The 21,359-nt window shown below is 42.7% G+C and overlaps 1 protein-coding gene across 2 annotated transcripts in view; it reads right to left on the bottom strand.

The window, feature by feature from the left end:
* Positions 1 to 21,359, bottom strand: part of ccdc88b (coiled-coil domain containing 88B) — a 41,336-nt gene that overhangs the window by 19,191 nt on the left and 786 nt on the right. Inside the window, exons 2-17 of one of the 2 annotated variants that reach the window (XM_041944018.1) lie at positions 20,610 to 20,758; positions 19,469 to 19,577; positions 14,135 to 14,204; positions 13,877 to 13,935; positions 11,973 to 12,056; positions 10,963 to 11,103; positions 9,384 to 9,529; positions 8,929 to 9,010; positions 8,086 to 8,244; positions 6,113 to 6,259; positions 5,714 to 5,870; positions 5,360 to 5,475; positions 5,034 to 5,102; positions 3,216 to 3,923; positions 2,260 to 2,439; positions 62 to 402 (exon numbers count right to left, since the gene is read on the bottom strand). In XM_041944018.1, coding sequence (XP_041799952.1) covers positions 62 to 402; positions 2,260 to 2,439; positions 3,216 to 3,923; positions 5,034 to 5,102; positions 5,360 to 5,475; positions 5,714 to 5,870; positions 6,113 to 6,259; positions 8,086 to 8,244; positions 8,929 to 9,010; positions 9,384 to 9,529; positions 10,963 to 11,103; positions 11,973 to 12,056; positions 13,877 to 13,935; positions 14,135 to 14,204; positions 19,469 to 19,577; positions 20,610 to 20,758 — 2,717 coding nt within the window. Of the gene's footprint in view, positions 1 to 61; positions 403 to 2,259; positions 2,440 to 3,215; positions 3,924 to 5,033; positions 5,103 to 5,359; positions 5,476 to 5,713; positions 5,871 to 6,112; positions 6,260 to 8,085; positions 8,245 to 8,928; positions 9,011 to 9,383; positions 9,530 to 10,962; positions 11,104 to 11,972; positions 12,057 to 13,876; positions 13,936 to 14,134; positions 14,205 to 16,218; positions 17,430 to 19,468; positions 19,578 to 20,609; positions 20,759 to 21,359 lie in introns of those variants that run through there. The other variant, XM_041944019.1, reaches the window with a different exon arrangement.

The raw sequence follows: 21,359 nt of genomic DNA, 5'->3' as shown, positions 1-21,359 counted from the left end.
AAGTTAATTGCATACCTCAGCTCGTGATTAAGGTTAAGTGTGTGAACACGCGTGGGCTTACCTGTGTTCGGCGTCCAGAGACCGAGCTCTCTGGTTGCTGTGCTCCAGGGCGAGGGTCGTGCTCTCCAGCTGCTGCCTCAGCCTCGCCGCCTCCCTTTCTCTCTGCCTCCCCTCCTTCCGTTGGCTGTCCAGCTCCGACTGACACACCTCCTTCTCCTGCTCCAGCCTCGAGGCCTCCAGCAGGCCCTGGTCTCGCGAACGGGCCAGAGACTCGGCCTCCAAGGTGGCCTCGCGGAGCTCTGCCTCCAGCTCCACCTCCCGACGACGAGAGGTCTCCAGACTCCGACCTTGACGTTCCAGCTCCGCCCTGAGAGTCTGGATGGTGAGCTCTAACTGGTCTCCCTGGCAAAAAAGACAAGATGGCAGATTAATGCTAATAGTGTAGCCCAGGACCCTGACCAGCAACCTGTCATGTACAGATAAAAGGCCAAAAAATGTACCTAAAACGGGGCAAATAAAATTGGTAATAAATATGTCTCATTTGTGCTGTTTACGCAACATGTTCACTTAACTCTCTTTTTAGACTACTAAAAACAGCTTCACACTGAGGTATGGTTTGGACTTTATGTAACTTGTGGTAATCGTTGGTCAGAAATAACTTAACAGTACCCTGTGGAAGTATTCAGATCCTTTACTTGAGTAAAAGTAGCAGTTTTGCAGTGTAAAATACACCATTACGTAAAGCATTAAGTAAAGTTCCGCATTAAAATATCGTCAAAAGAAATGACATTTTAGTTATGTTTCCATACAGAGTAGTTCACTAAACCCACACAACAAGGAAGCAACGGGAAGAAAGAGGATGTAGATGATTTGTAATTTCCTATTTGGTTTTATTCACCCCTACAGCTGAAAGAAGTGCACTTCATGTTTCATTTAACACGCGCTGTTCTAATCTGCATTAATTCTGAGTGTTTGCTTCTTGTTCTGGTGGTCAGAATACAAAGTCTACCTCAAACAGGACTGGAAACTACTCTAAATCATCGAGCGTTGAAATGAACACATTTTAATTTGGTGCTAATGCACAACTTTAAGTTTTTTATTCATGAATCAAAATGACAGCACAGTACCGCCTCTGCTGGAGCATTTACCGAGTGGGTCGCTGTTTTAGTGTTTAGAAATCATGGGAATAGAAATATGCCACTGTTTTTCTACATTATCTATATATTATTATCTATATCTATATTTCACTTGCTTTGACATATATCAGCACTGTAAAACAACTTGATGTATTGAATCCAATTTCATGGGATCACATAGCAGAACACACGCAGACAGCTGAAAAAAAGGTATTTTATCAGCCAATATTGAGCGTGTTTAAGAGATATGTAGAGGAATATTTGGGTTTGTGGATGTACAGCATGTACAGCATCTACAATAAAGATGGGGTGTTCTCTTCATAAAAAGAGGGCAGGTAATACAGCAGAATATTACAGCATCAGAAGAAGGATTATGTACGACTCTCTGAATGGGAGGTATTCATGAATCCCGTTTATGGTATTTCTTTAATGCTGACTTAGCACTGCTCTTTTCCTTAGCTTGCAATTTCTCTGATGTCTTGCAATTTTACTGCAAATAGCACATTAAACACAGTCTTCTGCGTCACATTTTTTTCAGAAAATCTCAGACGTCTACATCCTTCGATGAAGTGTCTGACCGAGGTGATTTTCATCTTGTTAAAGGCCTTAAACAAATTGTACCGAATCTTTAACGCGTGGCCTCTCTGAGCGTGGAGGAGCTACTTGTCAATATCTGAATATCGGAGGTTTAAACATACTCCATCTCTCTATACTGGATGTCAAAAAACGTGTTTTTTCACTCTCAGACGGCAGCTTGAATCACCTGTTTCACTTCACGCTGTCAAATCCACCTCCCGCTGAACAAATTCTCCACGCAATAATAGAATTAGATTTCCGATATAAATGCAGGACAAAAAAAAACATTCATTTGGCAAGAAGACCCCCTATCTAATGTAATGTGTTTAATGCAACCAAGAAATTATTTAAAGAGATTACAGAATAATAACATCAGCTACTGGGGGTTTGTGCTACATCATAAAAACTCCCTTTCATCTGGTTCGTACATTTCTCTTTGTCTGCCTCTCGCACATCTTCCCTGAAGTAAAATGACATCTGCCGTGCTCATGAAAATGTTCAGTCACAGATGCATCGTGTGTGTGTGTGTGTGTGTACACTCTTCAACCTTGCGCTGGGCGGTGCGCATGGCGTCCACGGTGCTGCGTAGCGTGTCCCTGTCTCTCTCCAGCGCAGCCCGTTCTCCCTCCAGGGTGGCGATGACCGTGGTCTGCATCCTGTGCAGCTCCGCTTGGCTCCGCAGGCGGCACAGCTCCTCCTCCATAGCCAGACCTTCCGCCTGGAGAGCCTGAGAGAACGGTAGGATACTGAGCTCTGTCCATGGAGGCATGCAGACATTTGTAAATATATATGCGCTTGAACTGGAAATAAACATCTCCTCTAGAAATAAACATTTCCAGCAAACACTTTCATGCTCACTTGATGGGTCAGGTTTTATTCTACTCATATATAGCCTTCACGGGAAGGTCCCTGGAAAGGTCTACGTAACTTGGAGTTAATTATATAGAAATGCAGAGAGTTTCAGTTTGTAAACTTCCAATTAAATTAATGAATTGCAAGCAAAAAGAAACTTTTGTCAATGAACAGAAGGTCAGCTGAACAAGCAAACATTTGAAATGTGTCAACAGGCCAGCCTGCAGCTCAACTACACTAGAATCCACAGCCATGCTAGCAGCTCTGTGAGGCTATACTTTAAGCTAAATGCAAACATCAGCATGCTAGTATGATCACAATGACATAGCAGGTATAATATTTACCATGTTTTCCATTATCAAATCAATTTCTGAAGCAGTCGGAATGCAGCCGCCATTCCAAAAACGGATGCGTGTAAAACATAAATAAAAACAGAATAAGCAACAAACTTTTTGCATCCATCCATCCCTCTATCCATGTATCATTCCTCCATTCAATCATCTATCCCTCCATCCATCCATCCATCCCTCTATCCATCAATCCATGGATCCATCAACCCATCCATCCATCCCTCCATCCTTCCATCCTTCCATCCATCCATCCCTCCATCCTTCCATCCTTCCATCCATCCATCCATCCATCCATCCATACCTCTATCTGCCTACGGGCATCTCCCAGACTCTCTGCAGCTTTCTTCAGATGCTGCAGCTCAGCCTCTAGGACCACCAGCCTCTGCTCAGCCTCCCAGGTTTTCTTGCTCTGCTCTCCCAGCTTGGAGCGCAGGTCCTGGGCCACCATCGCCTGTCTGTCAGCCTCCTCCTGGGCCTCCTGGAGCCGGTTCGTCAGCAGCTCCACATCGGGACCAGAGAGGGAACACACTGCCTGGTCTGCAGCTGTGGTCGCTGTGTTATCTTCCACGCTGTTTGGATGCTTCGGGATCTCTGAGGTTGTTGTTACTGTAGTCTGGTCTTTCTTTATTTCTCTTTCTTTCTCCTGTTTCTCTCTGTCTTTCTGCCCTCCCTCTGCCTCTCCTCTCCTTTTGGACTCCTCCTCATCACATGGTTCTCCTTTCCCCCCTTGAATATGGAGGACCTCTTCCCCTACTCCTGCTTCCCTATGTGTCCCAATGATTTCTCCTCTCCTCTCCCTAGCCTCCATCACTCTCACCCTTCCTTCCCCTTCTCCCCTGCAGGATTCAGAGCCCTGCAATCCTCTGTCCACCTTCTCTTCCACCTCCTCCTCTCTGACGGGCATATTCACTCGCTTCTCCTTCCTCTTGTCTTCCAGGTGATGCAGTTTGGTCACCAGCTGTTCCAGGCGCTGCTTCAAAGTGTCATTTTCATTCTTCAAGTTTTGAAACTGAAAAGTATAAAAGGAGAATAAGGGAAGGGAAATTTTGGTGCTTTTCAAAGCTTTGAATCACCTGCATTTTCGCTTCTTTTTTGTCCTTCTTTGTATCGAACATGACTGAACTTGAATGCATTGTGAGGCACAACACCACCACTTGCTCTGACTCAAAATGCATCCAGATTCAAAACAAGGGAGTGGAAAAGAAGCAAGAAATAATGAAAGAAGGATAAATGCCTGCAGGGAAATTAGAGATTGATTTGAAAGTTTTTTTTGAGGGTTATAAAAATAGTATACAAAGGCACTTCTCTCCAAACAACCAAAGGAAACTCTAAACAGTCCAGCAGCAGCCCGAAAAGGACAACAGGCATCAGCAATCATAAACACAACCCAGAGAATATATGTAATATACTGTAAAAAACAATTATTTATACAGCATTTGCGCATATGAAGAGCCTGCTACTGTTTTTCATTGATCTGTGGATCTGTTAATTTTACAAGCTCATTATCATTAATTCAGCACTGCTGATGAAGCTGTTTCAGATGAGAAACCTCATGTTCATCTGCTGCGCTGTGACTGTGAGTTCAGTTATATCCAATCCATACCCTCCTCTTACAGAAAGTACAGTATTATCTGCTCGTTTCGGGTTAATTTAAGAATCATCAAAAATCACTTCATCTTTACCATTTCAAAATATCCATCAGAGTTGTTTCAATTTTTCTTTTTCGTCATGTCAGGTTGTGTATATTGTGTATATTGTGGCATCTTTTGGTTCCAGGGTGGGTGTTTCAGGTGTAGGGACATTATGTATATGTTATCATTCAGTACATCGGAATGATAATAATTGATCAGAGCAATTAATGACTATTTGCTTCAGCACTCTAATGTTGCCTGTTTGCCCCACACAACCACCACATACTGGCACACAGTGTTTATGACTACTGAATACTGAGCAACCAATAGGTATTTTTACTTAAGCATGTTTAAGACACCTGCATGGAGCCTACTGTCACTCCACCTTATGTCTGACAGAGCCGGCCAGCCTCTCGAAAACCTTGTACATTTCATTCACGTCTGTTGAATTCAGGACTGTAGCAGCCTTTACTTCCCCCTCAGCTCACCTCTCTGAGTGTGTTCTGGTGCTCCACCTCCAGGCAAGCCAGCTCGTCCTTTGCATCTGGAGCATCAGCCTGCAGCGAGAGGAGACGGATGTTTAACTCTTAATGGTTGCTTCCAGCTTTTCCTGTTTACTTTAAGCCCAGATAGTGAGGAGCTTCATGTCTGACTTCAGTGACACCAGGTTGACTTGAAACTATATGATTTACTTAACATATCCAGGAGCACAGTTATCTCCTGTTATGTATGACCTGCTTTAACCTTTAACCAGCGAGAGCTAAACTGTTATAGATTTCTCGAAGTCATGACCGTCAAGCCTCCGAACCCTGACCTCCTGCTGGGCCTGCAGCTCCTCCAGCCGTCTCTTCAGCTCCGCGTTCTCCTGCTCCGCTCCCAGCAGCCTCAGCGCCGAAGCCTCGCCTACTTCCACACTCAGCGGCTTCTGATCTGAGACAGAGAGAGTGAGAAATAAAGAACGAAGTAGGAAAAAGAGGACAAAATAGGAGGGACAGAGGCAGACAGGTGGAAAAAAGAAAAGCAGACACAGAGGAATGGATATATGTAGAGATTCACTCGGTTATTGTTTATTGAAAACCTGTGGGCCAGCATTACCTCAACACATTTTCTCTTATCAGTTAATTAAAATGTCTTAAATGACAAGGTGCAGAGAGGCAGTTGCTCTGACCAATCAGCTCGCTCAGCTCCTCGTCAGAGTCCAGTTCTGATTGGAGGAAATGCCGGTGAGCCCGAGCGGGAATGCTGTCGCCGTGCCTCAGGCCCACCTCCAGGCTCATGTTCATCTCCAGCAGCTCATCAACTCGTTGCCTCTCGGTGTCCCGCTCCTACACACACACACACACACACACATACACACAAAGGAACCAAACTCCATTACAAGAAAAACATTTCAAGGGGCACACACAAGACATGCAGATTTTTTTCATTAAATGCCACTCGAATGCCATAAAAGTACAGTACAAAATCTTACCAAAATCCAAAGGCACTTTGGTGTTTCCTCACATATGACACACAAATATAGCCACTATCAGCATATTGAGACAACACAACATTAAATCAAACCCACCGCTTCCACTTCCATGATTCGCTGACGCAGCAGAAGATTGTCCCTCTCAAGCTCCCTTAGTGAGGAGCAGCGTGCCCGTGCGTCTGCCAGCTGTGCTTCCAGAAGTGCTTTGGTCTCTTGCAGCGCTGCACACAGCTGCTGTTGCTCCTGCAGGGGGCGCCGTGCACAGACAGGCAGGACATAAAATAAGATGAAGTGAAGTCGGACGCAGCGTCAGTCAGACCCGAGGAAGGTGGACAACCTGACCAGACGTTTGCTGAGGGAATCACATTGTTTATTTATGTATGTTTCGGCTGCAGCCCTCAGAGCTGATCCATCTTTGATCAACATTTGTCAGCTTTGGCTTCAGGCAAGGGCAAAATCATCAGTAACCATGGTAATTACCTGTCTGGTTTCAGATGACAATGTCAGCGTGGTCTGGTCTCATTTCTACTTCACTACATGTACCCAGAATGCTATCTGATATCACCCAGTGGGTCCCTTTATTGTTATACGTGGAGAAACCATTTGTGAAGCAGGATTTTTTTAGTCCATATAAAAAGGATGGGATAAACAGTATAGAATCAGAAGTTTCAATGCTGTGAATGCTTGATCAGAAGTCTGATACACTGTTCTTCCTCATCTAACTCTCAGCCAAAAAGGTAAGATACTGTACTGTATCTGACCACTTAAAATGAGAAATACAACTCCCAGCAGCAAAATAGGCCAAGAAATATGCCACACAACATATATGTTTAAGAGTGTTTCAAAGGATAATTCTGGTTTAAAACAACTTCAGTCTTATTAAATTGTTTTGACTGTCGTATGTAGCAGATTTAATAACCTTTCACTACACATGTAACAACAAAGTCAAACAGGGCAAGAAATACAAGCAATTAGAAGGTCAGACAGGTTGGAAACAAGACAATAGTTTAGCCAGATTATCTAAACTACTTATTTTAAACCAAAAGTCAGCACCTAAAATGTTGGTATTGACCAGTTTTGACTGTGTTTTTTGCCTCCTCTGATCTTTTTCTTAGCGACATCGCTGCATTTTCATATCTCTACAATTAACTTGGTGAGAACAATGTTGTTATTAGTTGTGGAATTAGAAACTGGATTGCAAAATTGTGCAAATAACACCCAAAATTTAATAAAACAAAATTACTCACAAAGTGTGTCCTTTAAAAGGGAACACCTCCTCATGTAAACATTCGGCATTAGCTGCTCTGGTTTTAACAACCACGCACAGGTTCACTGTGAATGAGGGGAAATTAATTATGAACCCAAACATGAGAAGATTTTGGGCTGTCAGAGGAAGGCGGTATGAAGGCAGAATAAATCAAATAAGACTGAGAAGGTGACAGTGAGGACACTGCGGGGTGTTTTACAAGGATATGAGCACATTTTCTGCCTCAGAACAGTTATACTACCTCAAAATAAATCTCATTTGGGTGTAAAAGCTCCAATAACTGAAGCCATACTCCTGCTCTTTGTCAATGAAGCAGCTCCGGGCTGTAAATCCCGATGACATCACACAGTTTAATCTCATTCTCCGGCTTTGAGCTTCAGAGTTGTTCATACTCACTCTTGAGCGAAATGCTCAGGGCCGTGAGAGGGTATACACTGTATGGCTTTTGAGATTAAGTGGTACAGCACTTCTTTTTAAAAAATAATAGCCACTCAGGGAAAGGTCAAAAACGGGATCTTCTTGATGTGGCCTTTGCCGGCAATGTTGATATGAGGTCCTTGCTTTGTAAAAGTGTGTGTGTTTGTGTGCATATGTGTATAAAGGCATGTGTGAGTTTGATTTTCCACACTATGGGAGATCAGAATATGTAAGTTACTGCCAAAACAATTTGAATGTATTTCATGGTGTAGATGTTGCAGTGCTGCTTGTTTTCTTTCCAGTTTAAATGACTTATTCAACAGTGTGTGTAGTAAATGGTGTGTTTGCAGTGTGTGTGTGTGTGTGTGTGTGTGTGTGCGTGTACCTTCAGCTGAGTGCGTGTGAGCTCCAGGCTGCGCAATCTGTGTTTACAGCTCTGAAGCTCAGTCTGGAGCTGCTCGGACCGTGTAGCTCGCTCTCGGGCGCAGTCCAGCTCATCCCGCAGTGCACGCATGCCCCTCACCTCACCCTGCAGAGTACGGTTCTGCAGGCATACACGCACATACACACACGCGCGCACACAGAGTGACACACACACACACATTCATGTACCAGTGGGGATGAGGTCAAAAAAGGCTGTGAACAGATCTGGTATGTGCAGCAAAGCAAATGTTGACAAAGTTTAATTCAGGAAGAAGGAAAGGTGTGTGTGTGTGTCTGTGTGTGTGTGTGTCTGTGTGTGTGTGTGTGTGTGTGTGCGTGTGTGTGCGTGCGTGTGTGTATTTGAAAGGAAGTTTAGCACTACCACAATGATAAAATACAAGAAAATGATTTAAGGAAGGCTTCTTCTCTGGGGGGCATTATGACCCCACATGAACCACAACCACGCCAGCAGTTTTGTTCTGGATGGAGTCTAAACTGTCAAGTTCAGCTGGGAAAGAAGTCTGACAGCAATGTTCTACCGGACAACACTTTAGCTGGCTGCAATGTGTGTAGTCTAATTCCTGTTAAATACATAACCTTGGGAGGAATTGACTTCTTGGCTATTAAAAGCCACCTGTGTTTTGTTGTGTTGGCCGTCATGTTTTTCAGGCCTAATATACAAACGATTATAGCTGCCAAACTAGTTAAGTTTTATGTGTGATTAAGGCTTGCTGTGTATCCAAACCAAAGCTGTCTCCTTGTCTTTGAAAGAGGAATCTGGCAGCGTGAGTCAGGCTGTCTGTACCTCTTTCTGAAGTTTCTTGAGCTGTTCCTCCATGGTTTGAATCTCCTGCTTGTAATCCAATATCTGGTCACCTTTATCTTCCCTAAAAAAAACATCAGCACCAAAAATGCAATTATGCAAAAAAGTATTTTAATGTTGTTATTTTATTTGATACATCAGCTGATAAAAAAAAAGATTAGATTAGATTAGAGCAGGTTATGTTTGCTACAAATAGAAAAAAAACTGTATATCCAGAAACTATAATTGGCCGACAGTGACCTTTATGACATAGTTAATGTTTAATACACTGTGTGAATTGCATTATAGCAGTGGGTATCTGATTTGTTCCTTCCTCGTTGCTGAGTAACAGCTCACAGTTTTGTGTATTGTAAAGTGTGACAAAATCATTTGCACATTTTTCATGTTGACCTTTATTGCAAGTTTTGAGTTTTTCCATCACACACACACACACTCACAGTTGTTGTTTAAGGCGGCGGAGTTTGGCCTTGTTGTCTGCCAGCTGGAGTGCCAGACCTTGGGGTGGCTCCTCGCTGTGACCACCCAGGAGCGCCGTGGTTGAGTCAGCCTGGCCCTCCCGCTCCCGACACAGCTCTGCCATCCTCTGGGAGAGAGAGATGGGCCGATGCACGTGGCAAGGGACAAAGAGGACGGAGGAAAAGAAAGATTTGGAGAGAAAAGGAGGAACATGCAAGATAAAGGATTACTGGAACAAAGAGGAGGTTGGAAACAACAAGTAGATGCTCAAAATTCCAAATCTTTAGCAGACCGTTTGGTATAATGAGCTCTAACGTCTGTTCATTGTGACGTTACTGAGAGCAGGTACAGTGTCATCAAAGTGTTCCGACACCTACTGGGTTTTAAACCATTTGTTGTTCTGAAAAATTAATGCAAAACGACTTTTCTCTGTTTGTAACCTTGCCTCTGCGGTCTATGTGACATTTACTTTGACGCTGCAGCAATACAAAATTCTGTATTTATGTGGTGACATGATTCAAATACGGGAGAGCAAGGTGAAGCCTGGTTCCAGCAGGGCTCATTTGAGTAAGCAGAAATTATTTGATCAAAATTTAATGTCTTGTGCTGCTCTGAGCTCGTGTTAAGGTTGTAGCTAAAGGTTCAGAATGTTATTCACTGTTCAGAACAGGTGCCTTTTTCCAACAGAAGCTGGTGACAGATCTCAGTGAAACTTAAGTGCATTTAAGGCTGCAGGATTGTGTCATATTAAGAAACTTGCTCATGTTTTCTGAAATGAAATCTATCCTGCTCAGTTGAGATGCCATTTTAGCATCGGCTTTTGTTGGCTATAAGGCAGAATTACTGCAACTCTGAGTGGTGAAGAATAACTACAAACTGAATATGAGATCTGAGCTGCGTAACATATAAAATGTTGATCAAATATGTGACACAATTAAGCCCAGATGAAACAAGTGATTCGCTTAATTATGCATATCCTGCTTTTCAGTTAATTACATTTCATAACTTCATAAAAGTAAACTGAATTTTCTAATTATCGTGTTGGGTGTATGAAAAATATTGTACAGGTTTCACACAAAAAAGGTTGAAAATGATGAAAAATGGCCATCAGTGTTTCTGAAAGCCCAAGTTGACGTCCTCAGATGTCTTGTTTTAGTCCACAACCCAAAGTTTACAGTCATACAGGAGTAAAAGAACCAGTAAATATTCACATCTAAGAGGCTGGAATCAGCCATTTTTCTTTTCTTCAAACAATTACTCAAACTGATAAATCGATTATCAAAATACTTGTCAATTAATTTAATAGTTGAGAAATAATTGATGAATTGTAGCTCTGCTTCTCAAAACGTAAGTTTAAAAGGTAATATCTTGTTTAATTATTTTGCATTTTGTCACCTTTGGACAGAGCCATGCCAGCTGTTTCCCTCTGTTTATGCTAAGCTAAGCTAACCCACTGATGGCTGTAGCCTTATATTCTAACGTGACATGAGAGGGATATCAATCCTCTCATCTGCTTTTTCCAAAATGCCAAACTATTCCTTTAGGTGTGTGCATGTATACCTCCAGGTGTGAGTCTCTCTGTGCCAGCAGGCTTTGGATCTGTTTGGCCATGGAGCCGAACACCAGCTGCAAGTCTGCACCTTCAGCCTCTACCAGCTCCTCCCACCGAAGCGGCAGCACCACGCGAGGATCCTGAGTCACCTGCAGCAAGGACAGTGTATCAGGTCTCTATGATAAGATCAATTTGCATCTGGGAAACCTGACACAAAACGGTAGATCTGGGGACAAACAATCCAGGCAGTGTGGAGGCTGTGTGAATACCAAGCAGGGATGCACCTGTGCGCAAAGGGGAAAGAAAACTCTTACATTTCTGTAGGGGTGTCTGTTAAGGAAGCATGTCCAGAAATGCCTGACTAATGCATGTGAAACTAATGATCATGTAGACAGGTTTGAAATGTCCTCGGGTGGAAGGCATATGAACGGCAAGCAGGGGGTGCATCCATCCACGCAGGAAGAGCACCTCTCACCTCTATGATTTATGAGGCTGAGGAACCTGGCACAAAAAAGGCCGGTGGGCAACACGCTGCTAGTGTAATTCAGCCACGCTGGTATGCAACATGCTGTTTTTGTAATGCAGGCAATTATTCACGGGGGGTATTTTTAAAAGACTACAATTTGGCTTTAGGCTTTATTGGAGAGGAAAGCGGAGAATGACAGAGGAGAGATGAGGGAGAGAGGATGATGTGACAGAAATGGAGGTGGAGAGGTGGACATGAGGGGTGGAGGATCCATCCTGCGGTGGCAGCAAGGGGCACCCAGAGGTCCTTCAAAGGCTGCCAGCAGAATAACAAGTAGCTCATTTTCACACTCACTTCAAGCCCCAGTCGAAGGTATAATAGCTTCACTCTCTCTGTCTGCAGGCCAGACAGTGGAGAAATTCTTTGCTAAATCATATTTAGGAACAAAAATCCTTTTAGAAGTGTCTCCCCAAGATAATATCTCCTCATACTGACGGTCAGTCCGTGAATGTCTTGGGGGGGGTCCTTGATTTGATTAATAATTGAACGTACCTGCTGGATACAGCTGGCAATAGCTGCCTGGGTCTCAATGTCCAGAGACTGGATCTGCTGAATGAACGTCTCCTTCCTCTCACACTGCAGACACAGAGGGATGACACAGAGCCAGGTGTGTGAGTGTATTTCTGTGTATGTATTTCTATTCAATAGCAACTATTTCAATAATCGATTAATGAGTCTGAGCATTTTTCAAGCAAAAATGCCAAAAATTCGTTCCTGCTTTGCCATTGTGACAATCTGCTGCTTTTCTCTGTTTCACATCTTTATGAATTAAATATCTTCTTGGCCTTTGATAAATCATGATTGTCTTTTGCTAATTATTGACATTTTGTACGGTAAACAATTAACTGATTAATCAAGAAGATAGTCAGAAGATTAATAAATATTGGAAATAATCGTTAGTTGCAGCCCAACAACAAGCAGTGTGTTAAACATAACAGTCATGTTGCAGAATGCCCCAGACTAAAAAAAAAAAAATCTAATTACGTGCAAGTAATTAAAAAAAATCATTTGTTTAAAGGTTATCAGCACTGATCCACCTAAAATAAATTCATCATTTAGGAGTTTGATGAAAAGTTTTATTCACAATGACCTACAGGCTGCTTTTTTCCACCCTGACAAGAATGAATTATCAGCCCTCAGAGTCTGTGAAGCTCACTGCATACCAGACAACAAAATGATGTCTGATGGATAAAATGATGATGGATGGAAATAGAGAGACAGCTTTGCTATATATCTATCTATCTATCTATCTATCTATCTATATATATATATATATATAGATCTATCTATATATATATATAGATAGATAGATAGATAGAGATATAGATAGATATAGATAGATAGATAGATAGATAGATAGATAGATAGATAGATAGATAGATAGATAGATAGATAGATAGATATATTCACACACAATTATCATACTGTGGCTAAAAAAACTTGACCTGAGGGTGGTGCCAGAGGAAAATCTGTTGCTAATTAAATCAAGGTTTATAATCTTTACAGACTCAGTTTGTCAGGCTCAGCTTTACACTGTCAGACTAGGACGTTTTATCATTTTTATTTATTTATTTTCACATTTGATCCAAAGAAGAAGAAGAAGAAGAATTGGGTCAGGAGATGGTGTTTTGAGAACTGGCTGAATTATGGCTGATCTGATATATTCAGCCACTTGACCAGAAGTAGGTGAAGAATTGATTATGAACAGAATAAAAAAGTGAGTTGGGAGAATGCCCAGGGAAGAGGAAGATTTAATTTTAGTCATGGTATCGGTTAAATGCTTAGCTGTGATTGATTTAATAATGATGATAATAATAAAGTTTATTTATATAGCAACTTTGGAGAACAGTTTCACAAAGTGCTTCACAAAAGAAAAAACGCTGCCAGGGCACTGAGTGAGTTCCTGCACACAGGTGATTTAACTCATTTTCTGACTTTCAAAGCTGACTGTCCCCACCAGAGATGATTTTGGTTTGTGTAACCTGATTTTTTTTTTTTTTTTTACTGTGTATTTCACATTAAAGGATCTTTTTCTGTTTAACAGTTTCAAAGCGTGATGCAAAACAATAAAACATTAACTCTTGCAAGGTGGGTGAGACTATACCATTTGAATAGTTTGAAAGATGCTATAATGAGAGGAATCCTGTCATGAACTGAAGAGTAGGATCAGTAGAACACCTAAGTCATTTTGACTCATTCTTTGGAGACCACAGACAATTCGTCCACTAATTATTCAACTCTGAACCAAACAGTTGGATCTGACCACACTACTAGCACGGCTCAAAATACTGCACATTGGTACAAAATGTCGGTTGTCCTCAGGTTCAGGAAAACAACTGTGTGTGTGTCATTATCGACCTTCAGAAAGCGTGCCGGTCATGTGAGTGTGTGATCACCTGCACCGCACATCCTAGCAAGAGCAGCAGCAGTCGCCTGAGCTCCTCCACGGCCGCCTCTGAGGACACAGAAATAACTGTCATCATCATCATTATCATCATCATCATCTCTACCCTCCCTTCCACCGCCATCCGCCCAATCATTATCACCTTAATGTGTTTCACAGATAGCAGAGATATGGACTCGTATATAAAGTATAATTACTTTCTTGCCGCTGAGAGACATGGCAGTGATAGGATCACGCTGTTATCTTGTACCTGTTAGGGGGTCCTGCCCCAGAATGGCAACATTGGGAAGAGGCATCAGTATCAACTGCTGCATGTCCTCCTGAAGAAAAAGAATGTGTTGAGTTAAGTGAAAAAAAAATTCCATGTGATGAGCTGGCCCGTCTTGTCTGTCTGCCCACAGCGAGCCTGTGTAAACAACAGCAGAAAAACTTTCCACCAGCCTTCTGCAGTTTGTGGTGTAAACAAAGAGCTGATATCCGATAAGAGGTCAAGGAGGGTTTTTACAAAATCCTATTTGAAATATTTCATTGTAGTTCTTTCTCAGCATTCTGTTGAAGTAACAGAAACATAAAAACAGATCAGATGAATGAGAAACAAACCTGTGACAAATTCCCTTATTGGTGCCCTTGTGGTTAGAACATATGCATAATATGGGTACTGTGACAGCAATGTAGTGAGTCATGCGTATCACAACTGACGTCAAACACAACCGGAACACATAACTAAGACCAAACCACAGACACTGCTGCCCGCGAGCCACTCCCTGGAGCCTGACCTGGACGCCGTATGATCATATTTAGTAAGAAGCAGAACTCTTCATCCCACCGTTAAATTTACATAGAATATCATTTGTTTATAGGGTGTGCCCAAGAGTTTAAGGTGTTAGCGCAAGTTAAAAAACAAATATAGGCTTTTTTCACAGATGACAATTCAACGTGTCTTAGTGGGAGAAGCACGGGTGAAAATGATAAAATTAATGACGTGATTCTGTTTCAGGGTCCCGGCACTGTGCATGCTGTCACGCTCTCGTGGCTTACTGGGAGACATCTGGGCTTTTCCTCCGATGACATCTAGCGATCTATGATCTAATTTTTTTCATCGTCAAATACAGAATATCTTTCAAAAGAATCCACCCGACACTCCATAACTTACTCACTTTGTGAGACTTAACTGCTGGATCTCAGCTCCTAACACTCTGCAACAGACTCTGACAAACATACCTGGTCCGGGTTCGACCAGATTTACTGGAGCTTATGCTGAGTTTTCACTCTTCTGTGCACCTGAGGCGTCGTGCATAATATTTGGAGGGGGGCACAGCATTCATTACTCAGCATCAGCAGTTTCACCTCAACTCATTCTGAAAAAATAAAACTAAATCTAATATTAATCTGGGGTCGTTCAGACTTTATTGGCTTTACTGCTTGTATTAAGAATGTCGTGTGAATAAAATGTTTTGAACAGGTTTTGTAGTTGGCTTTGATGTGATTGTTTGGATGACGGTAAGCATGCATGCTGGATTTAAATAGCATTATTATATTTAATTATTATCGTGTAATTATCAGCTATCAATAGGCAGCTTTTAACTGTCAGATCATGTCCTCACATTGCTGTTTTTAGCCACAATGGTGAGATCACAGAAGAGTATTATGAAAAATAGATTCCAAACATCGAAATCTCAAAAATGAGAAGGTATGAGCCTCCTAAGGTTAAATGGTCGTGATGCCCTTGCTGCGGACTCTAAAACCGTCAAAATAAGCTCCTGAGTCCGGATGTTTGTAGCTTGGTTCTGTGCTAAACAGCATGTTTAGAGAGTAAATGGGGGGATTCAGGACTAACAGAAGGGCCATCAACACTGCAGTCAGCTTGTTTCAGCATCTCGCAGTTTCCGCTTCAAGATCTTGGAAAAATCTCCTGGCAGATTTTAAATGACGCTGAGTAAAGCTGGATGCCTCAGACGTTCCCTGTCCAGAAACCTGGCTTTACTGGCAGCAGGGACATGTATTTGTCATGTGGACCTGCAGTGCCTCGCTCCTCCTACACTGCCATCCAGGCCAGGCGGATGACTTTTGCCTGATACTTGATTAATTTTCTTACTTGGTCTTAAACTCAGAAAATAGCAGAACGATCTCCCTGTTAATTAAAAATGTTTCTGTCAGAGAGCCACACGCTGGCATTGGCGAGCTCCTTTCCCAACTGCTCTGAAAGCCTGTTCACATCCTCCTGCATCCGTCGATGCAAAATCACCAGAGTACAAGCAAGCGGCAAGTCACAATTACAGCTCTCTCTGCTGCTCACTGTGATTTATAAACTGTACAGTGAGAGAGGGAATGTACCAAGAGGCAGGCGCTCCCTTCAGCAACTCCATCGTGTGCGAGTTTGGCATCAGATGCATATGCAGCCAACCTGAAGTTTCTGCTCCTTCGGGGCATGTAGGCTAGCAGCAGCTTTGAGTTGGTCAATGTGCAGCTCATAGTTCATGATGCCAAGCAGACTTCTGCAAGAGATTAGCCTTGAGAGAAATTATACAGAAGCTGCTTGTTGTTGTTGGCATGCTCATTAACAATTCCCTCTCCGGCATCACACAGCCAGAACACATACTGGATGGTGTTTGTTCAGATCCCTCCAGCGCTGTATCTTATACATCGTCATTTGGTACAATTATGTACCCTGCATTGGTGAGAGATTAACAATATGAGTAATACACAGTGCAATTTTCTGTGCTGTGCTATGATTTCTAGGACAGCTTCTCTTATGGATAATTTCTAGAGGAAGTATAACTATGAAAAATATGAAATTAGCCTTTATCCCTCAGTGAGTCTACCTCTGAAAAGAATCTAGTGTTGTTTACAGTTGTCCTGAATTTGGACATTAAGCTGTAGACTGCAGGGGTGAAGATAATCAAAATCCTGCAACATTATCTGTTCTAACAATAATTATGCTTTTTGTTGTTTGGATTGGTGCTCATTTCCATTTTACCCCAAAACAGTTTTGATTTTCAATGCTTATGTGCTTCTGTGGGCTGTCTCTTATCTTTTATACTTACTTTTTGTCTTTGCACGCATGAATATATTTTTATGTCAATTCAAACAGAATTTATTGGACGTTCAGTAGCCTTAAAAATATCAGGGTTTACTGAGGGTGGAAATCTTTAAATGCAAAAGGTCAATAAATTAGTGAGCAGGAGAAATTAACATTTAACATCCCATTAACAGAAGGCTGAAAACTAAGTGACTCCATTCAAAGGAGGTTAAGGCTTTTCAGATGTAATAGAATAGAACAGATAAAAAAAATAATACGGAAGAGGAGAGGAGAGGCGAGACAGAACGAATCAGAATAGAATAAAGTGGAGTAGATAGAAAACAATAGAATAGAACAAAAAGCAACAAAACACAATAGAATAACCGCCACTCGGTGTTTTAGATGCGGCTACAGTGCAGAGAGAGTATGTACTGTACAAGAGCCTTCAGCCTGAATCATCTACAAAAATAGCTCAGTAGCTGTATTAGAGAAACTGAGGTCACAGCAGAGAAAATTAAGCCTTGCCAGGCTGCAGACTCTTGCTGTGGCTTTCACTCGCCACAAACACACACTCACACAAACATATACACGACAAAGCAGCGTCAAAAAACAACGCCAGCGAGAAGTAAAACTGTGAACAACGTGGAACTAAGCGTCCACGGCGACAGCGGAGCCTGCTCCGAGCGCACCAGGTGAGATTCTGGTGCGTCGCCGGCTGACACGAGCTTCCCAATTATCACAAGTGTTTTGTGCTGCTCTGAACTTTCAAGGGACATTAGCGATTCACTGAAAATTAGGAAGTGAAACCTTGTAGACTCGTGTTCCTATGTTGTGTGACAAGCTAAGCCGTGCATGATCAGTCCACCTGACTCGTGCTCAGGGATGTTTTCTTTGCTGAGAACACAGGCCTTTGAATCATCCTCCGGGGGGAAGAACTGTGTCATTTCCTCTAACGCCACAGGCGCCCACTATGCACATTATGAAATGCATGATACTGCTGTTTGATAGATTTTTATTCACTTTCCTTCCTGAACCCCCCAGCCACAAGTGCAGCTAAAAAAAATTCAGCTCGCCACTCCACCACTTTTTCTCACCCAATTTGCCTGCTAATAAGCAGGTACACTGCTACTGAAGATGGAAATGTATAGTGTTTCATCTCGTCGTGCAAATGCTCCATCGACCCCTGCGTACACCTCAAACTTTCTACAATATCCTCAGGCTAAATATTTGTGTGTTGAGACTAGCTGAGCCTTGTCTTGTCCTCTGTTTTTACTACCTTACAGCTAGACAACTGCTTCTCCAGCCCTCCTCCGTCGCCCTCTCTCCCTCGCCATTTGGTGTGGCCCTGAGTTATGTTTCAGAAGGATATTTCAGCGAGACATTTCTATTTATAATGAGCTGCAAGTCATTTCAGTCCTTCTGCAAAGTCCACCATCACACTGATGTTTTTCAAATCTTAATTTTTGGCTAGAAAAGCTCCAATGATTGTGTAGCCTCTGTCACTGTCTGACTGCGTATGACTGCTGAGAGCTGGTTGAGGCTTTTCTTACACAGAGATGAAAGTACAATAAAAACGGCCCAAAGGAATATTTCACTTTCTGTTCGGGCCTTCTTGTTGAGTGTCGGGTGAGATTGACACCACTGTACCAAACACAAGGCTAAAAGATAGCAGCTGATTAGCCTAGCATGGAGGCTGAAGGCACAGCTCTGTCCAGAGGTAAAATAAATGAAAAACCAGCCTACCAGCATGTTCGAGGCTCACTAATTACGACAAATAGATAGATGGAGTACTCTATTGATCCCCGAAGGAAAACTGCAGCGCTGCAGCACTAATTCACACAATCATTTGCAGACAAATTGTGTTCACCAGCAACGGTTTAACAAAGTGTTCCTGACTCTATGTAGTAACGGTCCTTTATACAATCGCGTGTTCACAACATGGTGAACCTCGGTCCATCCCTGCTTGTGAACAACAGAGCCTTTCCAGGATAGCTGATCTCCTTGTGGCACACTGATGACAAATGGGCCAATATTTGTTTGTTTGCTGTGAAGGATCTTTTTTTTTTTGACAATAAACAGTTAATAGCAGAAATAGTTCAACTTTTTCATGCGGATGACACGAGATGCAGGAAGTGGAGTTTGCATTGGTTTACTTAATATTTGGCTTGTTTGTAAATAGCTATGCATCCAAAATGAGTATTCTGTTCTGGATGTGATTTCAAATGTAGAATGTTGGCCTACTAACATAAAATGTAAATTACTCCTTTATAAAATATTCAAAAAATGCAAAAATCATGCAGTTGAATAGAGATAAAAGTTAGAAGAGAGACTGTAGTTAATTCCAGTGCGCTCACAAACTCTTACAAATTCTATCGTGAGGAGTGAAACAACAGTGCAAGTATATAAACGGACTGAAAGGTCCATCAGTGGGTTTCGTCCATCTCAGAGTGGAAAATTGCTGAGAAGATCTGCGCATGCTCTCAGACCATCACTCCTGATTTCCCTCCCGATGAGCTGATCTAATGCCTCGATCACAACCTCCTCCCCCCCGTGACCCTCCCCTACCTGGTAGAAGGCTCGGAGGTGTCGATTTAAAATAGAAAAGTTCTGGACTCTCAGCATGTGGTCATCTCTCTCGCTGTCGTACAGCCGTTCCACCTTGGGGTTCGGGTCTCTGGGAGGAACACAGAAAAGGCACAGCGGTGAATTTACTGCAGCCTGATCAAACAGCCCAGCACCACGTCTCTCTCTAGATGAGAAGTCCTTATGCAACAGTGCATTTAAGCAGAGAGGGAATAAAATTTTAATGAGCCTGAGAAGCAGGCAGTGAGAATCCACACGCAATTATTTGTTGAAATAATGTGGCTTAGGTCAGGCCAAATTAATCAGCTGTTCAGCAAATACTGACAAAGATCTTGTCTTTCCGGTTGAGAGAGAAAAGGTTTTATCCTGCTGAAATTTGAACACAAAGATAAGGAATTCATTAAAGATGACTAACAGGCTGGCACATATGCAGAACCCCATTTCATGATTCACTGGAAATTTGTGAAAAATACGACTGGATCAGACATTCATGCCATCCTTTCACAGCGGCAGCAGAACAATGTGCGGTTACAAAGGGGAATGTGATGAATGTTACTTCAAATTCTATGCAAGTGCATAACAAAACTGGCAATCTAGAGCCGTGCTCGCAGCTCTGTGAGGATGTGCACAGGCACAGCAGTGCTTTGAGCTAATGCTAGCATGCTAACAATGGCAATGCTAACATACTGATGTGTACTGGATGGCGCTAGATTACATGTCAGCAGAATGTGTATATGGCAGTCCGCCCTGGAGTTGTTGAGACATTTCAATAAAAACACAAATGAGAATCTCATGGTGGGGCTAGTCAGAGGATCACCAAAGCCAGCAGGGTTCATCCTCTGAGGACCATAAATGTCTGTACAAAATCTGATGGCGACCCATCCAATAGTTGTTGCTGAGACCTTTCAATCTGGACCAGAGTGGTGGACACAAATGGCTGAAAATGAGCACTTTGCACCCTATTTTTTTTTTTTTTTTTTTTTTTTACATGACAGATTGACTGTGAAATGTCTTCACATGTTCCTCACTTTAGTTCTTACTTTCCTTTGTCTAGTGGCCACGTTTGCTGCAGCCAGTGCACAGCTGCAAGGCAATGAAGCAAGAAAACCTTGATCAATCTTACATGACCCTCATGACCTCATTGAGGAAAATCCCATTGGTCAGCCTCATGTAGCGATCCCGGACACTCTGGGAAATTGAGTTCACTTCCATGTATTGGCTATAGAGCAGGACGCCATCCTCCCCGTCCACCATCTTCTCGAACAGCTGAACCTGCGAGAGACAGGGAGTCATTATGCTGTATGTATGGAGGAATGCATGAGTGTGTACTAGGAGGTGTTCAAACACAATGAAGACGGAGACAGTGGCAAAAAATAGGCTCACAGAGAGACACAAGGAGGGAGATGGAGAGCTGCAAACATTTTCACACAGGAAGCCACTTGAGTCGGCGCACCTGTCTGGACAGGTGGGATCTGTGCTCTCACACTGGGAAGCACTTCACAGTGACAGCCAGCCAAGCAGGACCGCAGCCAAGGTCTCTCTCTCTGCTAAGAAGAACTGTGCCAATGCAAACTGCAATATAATGAGGTTTATTCCCACCTGCACCTTCTAAAAACTGCACTGTCGGTAAACAGAGTAACAAGCTGGAGTTGGTTCAGCTGATAAGGTGAGGCAGAGCACCTCGAGACTCTGTGCGACAGGGTAAACACAGAGCGGCTACAGTGGGTGTCCTTCGGCACAGGTGAAGCGGGGTGAAAGCTCTCGTGTCAGTGAATAACCGCTCTGCTGAAAAGCCCTTGAGCACATAGTCTGCCAGCTGTAGGCATCCTGTTGAACCTGACCTCTGACCTCCTCTCTGGAGGGCAACAACAGA

Source organism: Chelmon rostratus, chromosome 9, assembly GCF_017976325.1.
Source record: "Chelmon rostratus isolate fCheRos1 chromosome 9, fCheRos1.pri, whole genome shotgun sequence".
Classification (NCBI taxonomy): domain Eukaryota; kingdom Metazoa; phylum Chordata; class Actinopteri; order Chaetodontiformes; family Chaetodontidae; genus Chelmon; species Chelmon rostratus.
The sequence above is the reverse complement of the archived record's forward strand: the minus strand, read 5'-3'. Positions and strand labels throughout refer to the sequence as shown.